This window comes from Zonotrichia leucophrys, chromosome 5 (assembly GCF_028769735.1).
Source record: "Zonotrichia leucophrys gambelii isolate GWCS_2022_RI chromosome 5, RI_Zleu_2.0, whole genome shotgun sequence".
NCBI lineage: Eukaryota > Metazoa > Chordata > Aves > Passeriformes > Passerellidae > Zonotrichia > Zonotrichia leucophrys.
Window position 1 is genome coordinate 40,625,916 of NC_088175.1, and position 14,584 is coordinate 40,640,499.

Here is a 14,584-nt window from a genome sequence, read left to right on the forward strand (position 1 = left end):
CAAGATTTCTGTCTGAGGAACTACCACTTTTCACTGCATTTCTTTTGCCTTGATTGATCTAAACCAACAATTTATCTTCCAGGTGAAACAGAATGTTCTTCTAACAAGACATACTTTGACTGCAATGCATTCTCGAAGTGGACTTCCCAAACACCTCTACAACTTAGCTGTCATACTCCTCAAACCGATCACGTATGTATTCAACTTTTCTTTGTGTCTTGCTTTCTTTATTCTGTATTCTTTACATGACATGGTGCTACACAGCAAATACAGTTTTAACTAGCAGTTTGTTTCTCTTTGGTTTAATCTACACTTCCCCCCCCCAATGATAATAATCTGTTGCCATTTTCACAATGGTTTCCCTCTTCTCTTTACTGTATCTTCACTAGAGTTATGATTTCCAAGCAAAAAAGAATTTGAGTTCTTACACAATTCAAAAAGAAAAGAAAAACATTGGAAACCTAGAAAAAAAACACGTTATAAAACGAATCAATATTAGACTGTGTAGTTCTAAATGCAGATTTTAAAGTGTGAAGAAGTGGAATTAGGATGCAGCGCTTTGTCATAAGGTAACCATTTCTACTTATATTCCTTAGTTCCAGACAGAGTGTGTCTCAGGCTGTGTGTGCCCTGAAGGTCTGTTTGATGATGGCAGAGGGGGCTGTGTCGAGCAAAAAGATTGCCCATGCATTCACAACAATGAGTGGTATCATTCTGGAGGCAAGATAAAAGTGGACTGCAACACCTGGTGAGTTATAAGTGAATATTCTCTTCTTGAATATATTCTATGCACTATATTCATAGTCATATCTAGGCTTATGTGCTACAGCAGCTGCAAAAGCTGCAAGTATCATCCTTAATTTTCAGGAATATTATTGCTATCTCAGAAAATACAGATTCTGCTGGAAGTATGGGGGTGGTGGTTACCTCTGTTTCCAGTAGGCATCTCTGGTTGGGAAAATTCGCTCATTTTTTAAAAATAAAGGCTATCAAATCTAAAGATTGTAGCTCACCAGAGTGAAAATCATGTTATAGGCTTAAAAACAGGCTTATCAATTGAAGCTGAGGCTTGGATATTTTGCATATTGTCACATTATATCCGGCAGTTGCTTGGTTTGTTCTGCAGTTCTTCAAACAGCACACTCGTGGTGAGATCTGAAAATTCAACTTCTCTGCTCTCTTCTAGCACCTGCCAGAAAGGGGTTTGGAAATGCACTGAGGACGTGTGCTATGGGACTTGTATGATATATGGAAGCGGCCATTATAACACTTTTGATGGGAAATTCTATGACTTTGATGGGAGCTGTGAATATGTGGCTACTCAGGTAATGCTCATCAGGAGGGCTGAAAAGGAATTTGATTGCCTTGAAAATCTACTTTCCTCTTTGGTTTTGTCATTCCTTATTGCCTGTCATCATTGTTCCCAAGGGTTTCACACATTCTGCCAGGATAAATTGTGTATTTTCAGTGCAGGCAAGCTGTGTGAATGTGGCTTTTCTTTTTTTTCAAATATAGATATAATAAATTACATGGAACAGAACTATGTTACAGCGAGCGCCAATTATAATTTGTGAAATAAATCCAAATTCTAAGCTTAGATACTTGAAACTTTTATTTAAAGATATATTCCTTACTTTGTTTCATTGTCCCACTCTTTTTCCCAGGCTGAGACTGTGTTAACTGTTTAGATGTATGCATGGCCACGCATCTGTAAAAACATGTGTGTGTAGGATCTCACATTTGAAGGAGCAGTAACTATTTATACACTGTGAAGATTTAAATGATTGCAATTCTTATGAGATTGGACTACAATGAAATATTCTACCTAATTTTCTCATGTTCTTTTTTTTCTTTTTCAATAGGACTTCTGCGGTGACAAAAATTCCAGTGGCTCATTCAGTATCATCACAGAGAATGTTCCTTGTGGAACTACAGGAGTCACCTGCTCAAAGGCTATCAAAATGTTCCTAGGGGTGAGTGATGACAGTCAGTATATATCAGTACTAAAGTATTAACAAAAATTTAATGCTCTGAAGTCAAGCCCCTAAAAGCAGCTGTAACAAGCATTAGAGGCCCTAGCAAATTATTCTGTAAAGGTGTAGGTTCTCAGGTGATGAAAACTCTCTCAAACAGAAGTGCTACACCACTCTCTGCCATCTTGGAAGTCATCCCAGAGTCTGAAATACTGGTTGCAGAATGAGTTGCACTGTTACAAGTGTCTAATATTTTGTCTCATCATAGAAATTAGTGTTACAATACTTCTCCTTTATCTTTCAGAAAACTGAGCTGAAATTGGAGAACAAAGAGTACAAAGAAATTCAGCGAGATGTTGGTGATGATGTGCAGTATTGGAACAGGACAGTCGGCCTGTACCTGGTTATTGAGGCTAGCAATGGTGTGATGCTGATCTGGGACAAGAAGACTACTGTTTTCATCAAGCTGAGCCCTGATTACAAGGTTAGTGCTTGTCTGTCTTCTTCTGAAGTAGTATTGTGAATAGACAAGGAAACATAAAAGAACATAAATGTTCTTTTATTCTGACTCCATGTCTAATTCCTATATCCTCTGTGCACTAATGGTCAGCTTGCATTGTTACAGTCACAGCTTGCAGAAGTGCTTCTGGGGTTTCTTACAGTATATCACAATGCATTGCACAGAATGCATAGGATGTTATTCCAATAGAGATAAACATCTCAGGCAATGTTTCTGAGTATTAATAGCCATCATCCAGAATAATTTAGGGGATATGGACTGACTGCACATGTGCTTGGAAACCTATGTGCAATCTCAGCCCTGCGTTAAAACCAAACTCCCAATGCAATGTACGGCCATGCTTCTGGTTCCTGAAATTCAGCATCCTGAATTGAAGAATATTGAGGCATTGTACAAACAGTGACATACTGTTACTTGAGGGGATTGGTGGACCTTAAATAACACTACTAAAAATTCACCATTGAGGGAAGATTGATACATTTTCTTTCAAGAAAAATGGGTCCCTGTCATTTCTTTTCCATGAATGAAGAAATGCTGATCATTATGTTAGAAACTTTTAATAAAAACAGCTTTGAGTAGAGAATGGAGAATAAATAATTCTTCTCAGCTGTAAGAGGCTTGGGCACCCTTTAATGTTTTAAGTTGGATATGGAGACAGTGATATGGAAATACATTAGATATAAATGATTTCAAGGAGGGAAGGCATGGCAGCTGAATAATTTGCTGAGGACAGACAAATAAAAATTTATTTTCTGCACAAATGATTTGACAGTAAATAAGAAAGTCATCATTTACACAGGCAGTTATTTGTCATTTTTCACGTCAATGTTTTTCTCTTACTTTGCCAGAGCCTGTTTCTCATTTCCATGGTATATTTAAAAACTCAATTTTCTTTTCCAGGGTAAAGTGTGTGGTCTGTGTGGCAACTTTGATGACAAGGCAAACAATGATTTTACAACAAGGAGTGGACTGCAGGACAATAATCCTCTGAATTTTGGAAATTCCTGGAAACAATCTCCCATGTGCCCAGATGTCACAGAAGAGATTAAGCCCTGTGATCTGAAACCACACCGGAAGTCTTGGGCAGAGAAAGAATGCAGCATCATCCAGAGTGAAGTCTTCAAAATTTGTCACTCCAAGGTTTGTAGAAGACAGTAGGTGATGGGACAGCACAGTGCATTTCTGATAATGCAAAACCATCAGAAATGAATGAAGAGATGGTTAAATAGATTGATCTTCAGTTAAGTCTTGAGTACAGCTACAGGTGTCAGAACTTTCATGTGGCCTTAGTCAAAGCAGTCTTAGTCTCTGTGGCAATGGGACTGTGTCAGTAGTGGTGACAGCCTCAGCTGTACAAACCCATTTTCATCACCACAGTTTCACTGCTACTACTCTGCAAGTTAGCTTCAAAAATGTATCCTGAACAGGCCTGTATTCACTGCAGTTGCACCATCTCTTGTTTAGAGACAGTCAGAATTACAAGTACTGAAGGACCTTACAATCATCAGATCCATCTCCTGATGGAAATTTGTACTAAACATGAAAGGTGGCTGTTGAAGAGGCTACTACTTCTTGTAGTATTCAAGGATATTCAACACTATAAAAAGGATCTTTTTAGACACCACTGACATCACACAGTTTAGACAGACAGCTGCTGGTACTGTGCCTCCAAATTGTCACAGCAAACACTGTGACAGCCCACAGCTTCCAGATTATAGTGCACAGAGAGCGCTTTTTTTTATTTCTCAGTTCTTTCCTGATGCATGGTAATATTAACAACAATTTGTTCTTAACTCACTGTGGAAAAGACGCAAACAGTTATTAATTTAAATAATTTGTTATATATTTCCATGTGGTTTACTTCAGCAGCAAAAATCCAGTCTAAGTTTTTCCTCTTGCAGTCTCAAATTAAAAAAAAAAAAAAAAAGCTTTTTTTAATGTGTCATTGGATAAACTCCAAAAACTGCTAGGCACAAAATTGCATGCTTCATATTTGCTGTGAATGCAGTCTTTCTGACATTGTTTACCATTTGGTTGGCAAAGCTTGCTGGAAGATAAGATTTTACTGGCATCAATTCAGCTTGGTTTTGGGACCACTAAAATGAAACTCTATTAGAAAATAGCCAAGGAGTGTGGTGAGCACTGCCAAGGACTCTTACTTTGTTTTTTCAGTTATAGCAACTTACGAAGGAGCTATATTATTTTAAGTCTATTATTCCCCAAAACATATTGAGCACCTTCAAGCCTGTATTTGTGATTTGGTAACTCTTAGGCACAGTCTCATTCCTTCCTAGCTCAATTCCCACCTATCAAGAGCTCTCAAACATATTAGTTTGAAAACTAATTTGGAGATGAACTGGAGCATCATTTCTTCCCCTGACAGGTGGACCCACTTCCTTACTATGAGGCTTGTGTTCATGATGCCTGCTCCTGTGACAGCGGTGGGGACTGCGAGTGCTTCTGCTCTGCAGTTGCAGCGTATGCCCAAGAGTGCATCAAGGCTGAGGCCTGTGTTTTCTGGAGAACTCCTGATATCTGCCGTGAGTAACAGATAAATACAACTGTATCTTTCTAGCTGCTGTCAGAAAGCCGGTCAAATAAATCATTAGTACTGTTACTGCAAGGTAATGCTGGTGACTTGGTGAAACCTTTTCTCAGCATATCAGGGAACAAACAGGCTAGTAAATTTGTATATTTCAACTGTTTTCTGTTCAGCTGTCTCTTCTCTTCTCTTCTCTTCTCTTCTCTTCTCTTCTCTTCTCTTCTCTTCTCTTCTCTTCTCTTCTCTTCTCTTCTCTTCTCTTCTCTTCTCTTCTCTTCTCTTCTCTTCTCTTCTCTTCTCTCTTTCCTCTTTCAGTTGTTCAAATTACTCAGAATTTGATTTTATATAGCACTCCCGTGCTGTAGCCCTGAACCTAATCAGCATTGCGTATATTAAGCGGTGTCCATTAGTGGTGCTAGTACTCATACCAGTACATCATAAATTAATGTAAAATAGTATTTAAATTAATATTGCCCAAAAAGCACTCAAATCAAAATGTTGAGATTCTAAGTAGTGGAAATATATAATTTTTTTAATTTTAAAAAATCATTCAGATTAAAAATTTGGATTAATTGGAGCTTTTAAGTGTAAGAAGCCAGTGAAAAAAAAAATTCAAGTTTAATTCAGCTCTGCTATATAAGTTAATAAAAACTCCTTCCTCTGTCTCTAGTCGTGTAAGCTGGTTGTATTAAGTTGTATTCTTAGTGGCTCATATGCTTCCTCTTGGACTTTGAGCCTGTGTGATAAAGCTGGAACTATTTTGTATGAAACTGAAAAATATTTAGGAGTTTGCTAGTAGCTACGGAAGAAAAATACTGTCAGAATTTAAAATAGATTTTCTTTATGATTTGAAGCATTTTTATCCAATGGCCTGAATATTTAAAATTTCAGTCTTGGGCACCAGTGTTTTGATGTATCCTAAATGTAAGCAGAGTAGTAAAAAGTCCAGGTCGTTTACCTCAAGAGAAATTTGGCCAGCTTAATTAGTAGATTGATATAGCTTGTACCTTAAAAGGCCTTCTCAGAAGTGCATTCTGGCAAGCTTGCTTTTAATCAGCTTCTCTCTTTTCTCATCAGCGATATTCTGTGACTACTACAACCCTCGCAATGAGTGTGACTGGCACTATGAGCCTTGTGGCAGTAATATCACAACCTGCAGGATGATCAACAATGTCAGCACCAACTTTACAGTACCATTACTGGAAGGTAATAAATTCCTTGCCACTTAATATTGTGTTTTGTATAACTTTTTTCGGATATCTTCAGAATTCATGAAAGTCTGAAACATTCACCTACCTTTACACTGGAAAATATCTTTTGTAGCAGACACACTGATGCTGCTTTATATTGGATTCATACTGGAGATTCTGTTTTCTTTGCAGATGAGATATTAGTAGGTGGCAGTCCTTGTGGTTGATAATGGAACAGGAATTTCACATTACAAGGACTCTAATGATCCAAGAATGTGAAAGACTTTACAAGTATATCCTGGTTTACTACATGGTTAAGCTGGAGAAAGAAGCTGTATTTTTAGCCATAAAGTCTTTTTGGTCTGTACTGGAAGCAGTTATCTGCAGTTTAGGGATTGGCAAGAAATGCCTTGAATTTGACTTTGCTTTGAACTGCTAGTAAAAAAATTGAAAGAAAAAAATCAAACAAACGAAAACTCAAGAGAAACAGAACAAACCAAACCGAACAAAACCAAAAAAGTAAAACAGAGAAAAAAAACCAAAAAAACCCAAAAAACATATCAAAAAAACCTACTAGAAATCAGCTAAAATCCCCAACCAAAATATTTTTTAAAAACCCAACAAGCCTCTGCATTTTAAAATAAATTATTTTATATTCTTAGAAGATAAGATTTGGGAAGTGCCAGAAGGCAGATTATCATATATCCAATTATATTTCTGAATTATTTTTGTTGCTTAATTTCAATAGAAATTTAGAGCACACCTATTTTTGTTAGGACATTTTAAGTACAGTCTGGCAGTGTAAAGTGACTTTTAAGTACCAGCTAATTACATGGTGCTTCAGTTTAAAGGCTATTTAGAACTTCAGTACAGTAAAAAGAGAACTTTATGTCATTAATAATTGGACTTAATAAGAGGTTATTTGGAGGAAGGAAATATAATAATAATAATAGTAATAACAACAGAATAATATTTTAAGCTGTATTTACATGAAAAAATGAATTACAATTGACAGTCAATTCCTTGCAGTAAAGTTTGGATCACTGCCTATGGGAAAAGAAAACCATAGATAAATTATCTGTTTGAGGTAGAGACACCTGGTGTATTCTAGGCATATAAACAATGCCTAATGTTCCAAGAAATGTAGTGGAAAACCTGTTTGTTAGTGAATCTGCTTCCATATTCTGCACAAAAATATTATTTATATAGTGATCTATACAAAGATTGGGGTATTTCTTTGTCTTAAAACTACTAGTTGCCCATAGAAATGAGTATGTATTAGGGGTTTCTCCAAGGTATTGAACTAAGAAAAAGAAACTTTACTAGTTTTCATAAAAAAACTTCTTACTTAATCCTCCTCACACCAGTATTATCAATGAGAACTGTTGAAGTCTTTTGGAAAGACTAATTGTTCACAGCTTTATTTGAATGGGAAGTTTTAGATTTCTTTCACTATGCTTGATTCAGTGAGAATAGTTTACTTTCAGAAGGTACAAAAGTAACTTTTTGTACATTTTCTTCATCCTTATTCTGCTCTACCTGTCATCAAAAGGTTGCTACCCCAGATGCCCTAAGGACAAGCCTATTTACAATGAAGACACAAAGCAATGTGTGACTGGAGATCAATGTGGATGTTACCTCGAGGATGGAACCTATGTGCCCCCTTGGCAAGAAGTACCCACAGAGGAAAACTGTACAACATGGTATATAAAATATTATTAACCACTAATTATTTCCTTGCGGTATTTCAGGAAATAATTAGTGTATGCAGAGTCCTTCATTTACTTTACTGGGCCTCAAACAAATAGAGATGCAACTTCAGCTGAAGAGCTAATATATTCTTGCATTTCATAATTTTCCAAACTCATAATAACACAGATTTTAGGTTGGTATTGTTATTATAATAAGTGTACTAGCAAATTCAGTAATTATACCTGTCAACTGTCATAAATTATATAATGAAACATCAATGAACTTCTAAAACAACCTTTCAATTATCACTACTCTTTGGGAAGAGGGGCTACTCTGCCTTGCATTCTCACTTAAAACTGGGACTTCAAAATCACTGTAGTCTGAAATACTCTTGCCCTGAAAGAGATTGAGTCCTAACTCTTCATGCTTAGAGTGTTAGCAATGACAGCACTTACACCTCTGGCTCCACTTGGGGACCAGAGAGTAATCTGATCTAGCTGAAAGTTCGCTCTGCAAAACAGTTGTTATTGCAGTATTGCAACTCACAATTGAGCTGAAAGTGGTGACTTAGTTTGAAGGAAAAATGGTAGGCAATACTAGAAAATATACCCAGAAAAATATGCAGTAGTGTTAATGAAGATCAAGTGACAAATATCTATGTTTCTGTGCTCTTGATTCTGCTAACAAGTGCAATGAAACATCAGCAACATTTTAATTTTTGAAAATTTTTCTTTTAGTATCTGTGTCCCATCAGGATCCATAGAGTGTAAACCGGTCCCAGGTAAATAACGTTTGACTTTTTCTGGAAACAAAAAGAAAAGCAAATGCACAGAACTGCTCTCTCTGACTATAGGAAGGCTTAGTATTGATTCAGAATAATTCTTTCCGGTGCTAGTGAAAGTTGTGACTAAAGAAAATTTGGCAGCACTTTTTTTGAACTTTGCTGTTAATGCTTCTGGTTAAACCTTTTTTTCATGCCCTTTCAGTCTTTCTCCCCACATCCCATATCCAAAGTAATGGATTTCACTACAAGTTAGCACTTCCTGAACATGTAGTTATTAATATAAAACTGTCAGATAGTAAATTCCAATTATTATTTCTCTTAGAACATTTACTTTCTAAGTCTGTACCATCAGGCATTTTATTCAGGACTTGATTAAATATGTTCTAACATTGCTTTAAATGTAAAGATAAATTAGCACAATACAGTAGATCTAAGCTCCAGGAACAGGAGCTGAAAAACAATCATGACTCATGTAAATGCTCTCTTGTCCATAAGTATTTTGCCTCTGCCTCTTACGTGGTAGTGGAAAAATTGCACAGTAAAGCTTTCTTGCAGGATGTCCTTGTGTCATCAATGGAACGAGTTATGAAGAGGGTGCTACTGTGGGAGTCGTACAGGACGGTGACACATGTATAAGATACATTTGTGCAGAAAATGGCTCTGTAGTTCCTGGTGAAGTCTATCCCTGTCCAACATCTTCACCTACAACCATTTCAACCTCCTCCCCTCACAGTACTCTTACCACCACCACCACAGGTAAATCATTAATACAGATGTGATCTAAAAATTGTTTTCTTTAAGGAAAATGTTTTAAATATAGAATGTACAGTTATATGGGATTATAGTTGACACAGATAGAGCAATATTTATGGATTGTTTTATCACACCACACTATGAAAGACTTTTAGCATTTTGAGTTTATTTATTTCTCATGAAAGAAGTTTTAAGTATATATTATAGGATGCCTTCCTATTTTTGAAAAAAGATGTTAGCTTTTCAATATCCTAATGGGATAGTAGAAATAATGTTAGGAGTGTCAACAAAAAAAAAATACTATTTCTTTTGAAATTATAATCTCTCTTTTTTCTATTTCAGTTTCCACCACAAGCCACCCAGTCACTACAAGTAAGTTATAAATACAAAACAATGTTGTTAAAAATGTCAAAGGAATATTTAAAGGAAGAGTAAATTAAAGACAATTAATACAGAAAAAATATATTTTAAACAAAAATGAATTTTATTTTTTGTAATTTCAAAAGTGCTGTTAGTATATAGAGAAGAAGAACTTTTAAAGGATGCAGCTTGGTGATTTTATTTTGATGCAAAACTTCCAGTTTAAAGACCTCGTAATACAGAACCAATTTTAGAACTTTTCTTTGGAACGATTACATGTTGCAATGCAGTCCTCTAGTCCTTAATGGAAGAAAATAAAAAATGGATCTTCTCAGGATGTTCTCTGTAAAATCTGAAACCTCTGTCTTTTCTTGCAGCTCCATGCGTAGTCACAGAACTAATCTGTGATTGGACAGAGTGGTTTGATGTTAGTAAACCTGAAGAAGGTGGTGGTGACTATGAAACATATGATGAAATAAGAAAACATGGAAACAAAATATGTACAGCTCCTGAAGAAATTGAATGCAGGGCTAAGGATAAACCTGATGTGAGCTTAGAAGAACTTGGTCAGAAAGTAGAGTGCAATGTTAAATATGGGCTAATCTGTAAAAATGATGAGCAAGATGTAACTATGTGGCCACTTTGCTATAATTATGAAATCAGAGTAAACTGTTGTGAGTGGCAAGAAATTCCTTGTGAGCATACAACTACACCTACTATACCTTCAACTTCAACCACCACCCAGACAACAATAGCCAGCACCACTACAACCAGGACTTCAACAGAAATTACCACCCCGCCCATAGACATCCATTCCACAACATGTGAGTATACACCATCAGTTCTCACTCCATTAACTTCAACAACTTCAGGTATTTAACCGAAAAATATTCCATGATCTTTGCCTTTGGAGAAATATAGGGCTGTTGGTTACTAAAGGCAGGTCACAGTCATAGAAAACATTGGTCTGCAAGGAAGTCTTACTTAAGAGAGTTTGGACTTTTAAGTTTCTGCTGGAGACAATATTCCCAGAAGGACTTGCTGTGTGAGAAAAGAGTAGGCCATGCTTCAAACTCCTGTTGCTAGAGGCATTATCTGGATGGGGTTGCACAGGCTTCCTTCTTAAGGCTGACATGATCTTGCTGATTTTGTGAGAAACACTTTCCAGCAGTATGCCTAATCTCCTAGCTAGGAAAAGAGGGCTATGACCCTCTCTGTGCATGGATGTCAAGGATTCTGCTTTCTGGGGCCAGAAAGGGAGGGCTGGTGCCAGAGACCTTTGCAGTGCTAAGGGTGAGCTGACCTCTCTAGCTCTGTGGCTGCTGCCTCATGCACAGCTTCTGTTCAGTTCCTATTGAGTCTCACTCATGCCTCTGTATCTTTGTCTGTTTTCTCTGTCCCTGTTCTTTCTAACAGCCCCATCTCCACCCACACCGAGCACACCACAATCGACAACACCTCCAACGCCGCCAGAGACTCTCACCACCACCACCAGCACCCCAACAACAACCACCACTACTACTGAATCAACAAAGCCCACCTCAACTACTTCAAGCACATCCTCACCAACACCAACATACACCACCACCACACCAACTCCAGGTACTTCTCTGGACTGTTCACTGATGTGTTCCTTTTCTGTGGGAGAAATGAAGGTGCCTTGGCCCCTCCTTCAGTGTGTCTCCATGGGATTGCAGATTGGAGGAATTACTGTTCATCCCCTCAAGTGCCCTGTGCCCTGTGCTCAAAGCTGATCTTTCGGCCAGCTGTTTAAGAAGAACAAGGATTAAGGGGTTCTAGGGTGAAGGTCTTGGCTTCCCTGACTCAAAATGCTGGTGCCCAGCTTAGACAGATGCTGAACTGATAGAAATTATTGATTTTCCTGCTATTGGACCTTGTCCTTCAACTGGCCAGAATGTAGTCACTGGACCCACTCATGGAGGGCAATTGGAGTGGGACTTTAGTCTGTGACACTGTCATTCTAGGAACAGCTGGGCAGACTTTCTTCCCTTTCTCCTCTTCCTTTGGCATGTCAGTACAAGTGGATGAAAATGGTTCTAGATCTTAAAAGCAAGGATTACACTGGGACACTTTTGGAAACAGTTTTATCCTCAAAAATGCCACTTCCTGTGAACTGTAGCCTTTTGGTGATGACATCTGCTAGAAATCTGGGAAGCCCTTCATCAGGCTGAGATTCCACCAGAGGGAAATTTCATGAGAGTCAGAGAGGAACTTACTCCTTTTCACACTACCATCTCTGACGATGAATTCACCACACAGCTCTTACTGCAAGGATTTGCAAGGTGCTCAGGTAGTGAGGCAGGGATAGAAAGTCCCAGCAACATAAAAAGGCATTATTCGTCCTCATTGCTTACCTACTGGTAGGTCTCTGTGATATGGTGAGAAGCACCTTCCAGCAGCATCCCGAGTCTCCTAGCTAGGAAAGGGGGGCCATCACACTTTCTGTGCATGGATGTAAAGGATTATTCTCTTTGAGGCCAGAAAGGAAGGGCTGGTGCTAGAGATCTTTGCTGTGCTAAGAGTGGCCTGACCCCTCTAGGTCTGTGGCAACTGCCTCATGGACAACTTCTGTTCATTTCACACTGAGTCACACTGATGCCTTTGTGTCTTTGTCGGTTTTCCTTGTCCCTGCTGTTTCCAACAGGCACACCAAGCACAGCATCGCCTACATCGGAATGGACAACCACTTCTACGTCAACAGAGACTCTCAGCAGCACCACGACCACCACCAGCACCAGCAGCAGCACCACCACCAGCAGTGCACCGACGACAACAACAACAACTGTTACACCAACCATCCAAACTCCTGAACGTATGTTCCAAAGCCAAAAAATTCCCGCCAAAAGCCCTGTGCCTCCAACTACAGTACCACAAATAATTCTCTGGCTCTGTTGTTGTTTCTGGCCTTGCTATGGGAGTAGGGAAGATCCATGAGTACCTCCATATGTGGCTCTGGAAGGGATAAGGGATGGGTGTAATTTCTGGGCAGCCTGTGGCTAAACCTGGCCCTTGTTCTGGCTGTTTGAAAGGAACAAGGATTTAGGGGACCCTGGGAGAAGGTCTTGTCTTCCCTGCCTCAACAGTGCTCCAAGGAGGTATTTCATAGTTGTGCCCAGATTAGACAGATACTGAAGTGATGGGAATGTTGTTTTTGCTGCCATTGGACCTTGTCCTTCAGCTGTCCAGAATGTAGTCACTGGACCCAAGGTGTGCAGTTGGAGTGGAGCTAAAGTTTGTGGCAATGGCATTTCAGGCTCTGTTTGGGCACAGCTGTGCAGACCTACTTCCCTTTCTCTGCTGTTGTGTTTCTGCGGCCATTGCTGTGACTTTCCAGCTGTTTGGGCTGTAGGGTTCTTCCATGGCTTTAGCTGGCAGAGTTTGGGGATTGGTTTCAGAGCTCAGATTGCCACTTTTGACAGACCCAGGCTCTGGGCAGCTGGATTCTACCAGCGTTCCTGTTGGTGCTTGTCTCCAGCAATCTGTGTGCTGCTGAGAGGTGCTGGAAAGCACTGGGAAGCAGCTGAGGCTTTGTCAGCAGCGCGTGTCTTGTGCCTGGTTTCCCTCTTTCCCTGTCGTTCGTCAGATGCTTTCCCAGTGGTTGGTTTCTCCATGAGATATTGAGGTGGTGTGCATGGCCCAAGAAGCTGAGAGAGTGACAGGAGTCTCTGCTTAGTCCCACACTCTGCCTCCTGTATGGGCCTTAGGTGTGTGGTTTTTTGCAGATGAGAGTCCATACAAAGCAGTGTGCCCCACAGCTGGGGCACACACACATAACTCATGAGTGCCTGTGTCCTGATTTGGGCCAGGAGTGGTTTTTAGGGCCAGGAAGGAGAGGCCTGGCCAGATCACTGAGCTTTCTTATGGCCAGTGTTGGCTGAGTGCAGTAGCAGCCTGAGGGGCACCGCTGAGTGCAAGGGATGCCCAGGGCACCACCTGTGTGTGAGCTGGTGCCCTGCATTGTTGTCTCTCTCCTGTCTGTTTCTGACTGTCTGTCTTGTTGTCTCCTCAGCGTGTGAGTGCATCTGGACAGACTGGATTGATGTGACTTACCCAGATGGTTCTGACAGGAATGGTGGTGACTACGAAACCTTTGAGAACATTTGGAAGAAATACCCCTCCTGGGAGTGTGCAAAAGTTGAGAATATTTCATGTCGAGCACAGAAATTCCCTAGCATTTCCATTGCAGATTTAGGGCAGAAAGTGGAATGTAATGTTAACGTAGGGCTCATTTGTAACAATAAAGATCAGCAGATAGGAGGTATAATACCGATGCCAGTCTGCCTCAACTATGAGATCAGTGTCTGCTGCACCCCCAACAAACCAGAGTGTCTTCCAACTCCAAGCACCACGAGCACCACAACTTCCACAGCTTCCACCACAACGAGCAGTGTGTCCCCTCCAATATCAACCACCACTCCAACATCAGTGGAGACTACCACCACCACCACCACCAGTGTGCCCCCCAGCAGCACCACCACTAGTGGCAGCACCTCAGAGACAACAAGAACTGCTCCTGTCTCAACAACACCCGTTTCAACTACTTCAAGCACATCCACGCCCACACCAACCTACACCACAACCACCTCACCAACTCCAGGTACTTCTCTGATCTGTGTTCTCATGTGTTTCCTTGCTGTGGGGAACTGGAGGTCTGTGAGCCCCTCCATTTGTGCCTCTCTCTGGGATCTGAGATTGAACTAATTGTTGTGTATCCCCTGAAATGGCCTTTGCCCAAAGGTGGTCCTTGGG

General features: G+C 39.8%; 1 protein-coding gene across 1 annotated transcript in view; it reads left to right on the forward strand.

The window, feature by feature from the left end:
• Positions 1–14,584, forward strand: part of MUC2 (mucin 2, oligomeric mucus/gel-forming) — a 61,058-nt gene that overhangs the window by 14,298 nt on the left and 32,176 nt on the right. Inside the window, exons 18-33 of the mRNA XM_064714904.1 lie at positions 83–192; positions 597–748; positions 1,187–1,325; positions 1,863–1,973; positions 2,278–2,457; positions 3,394–3,633; positions 4,877–5,033; positions 6,113–6,241; positions 7,778–7,928; positions 8,655–8,698; positions 9,257–9,457; positions 9,797–9,826; positions 10,192–10,638; positions 11,231–11,416; positions 12,480–12,647; positions 13,845–14,432. Of these exons, the coding sequence (XP_064570974.1) occupies positions 83–192; positions 597–748; positions 1,187–1,325; positions 1,863–1,973; positions 2,278–2,457; positions 3,394–3,633; positions 4,877–5,033; positions 6,113–6,241; positions 7,778–7,928; positions 8,655–8,698; positions 9,257–9,457; positions 9,797–9,826; positions 10,192–10,638; positions 11,231–11,416; positions 12,480–12,647; positions 13,845–14,432 (3,033 nt within the window). The remainder of the gene's footprint in view (positions 1–82; positions 193–596; positions 749–1,186; positions 1,326–1,862; positions 1,974–2,277; positions 2,458–3,393; positions 3,634–4,876; positions 5,034–6,112; positions 6,242–7,777; positions 7,929–8,654; positions 8,699–9,256; positions 9,458–9,796; positions 9,827–10,191; positions 10,639–11,230; positions 11,417–12,479; positions 12,648–13,844; positions 14,433–14,584) is intronic.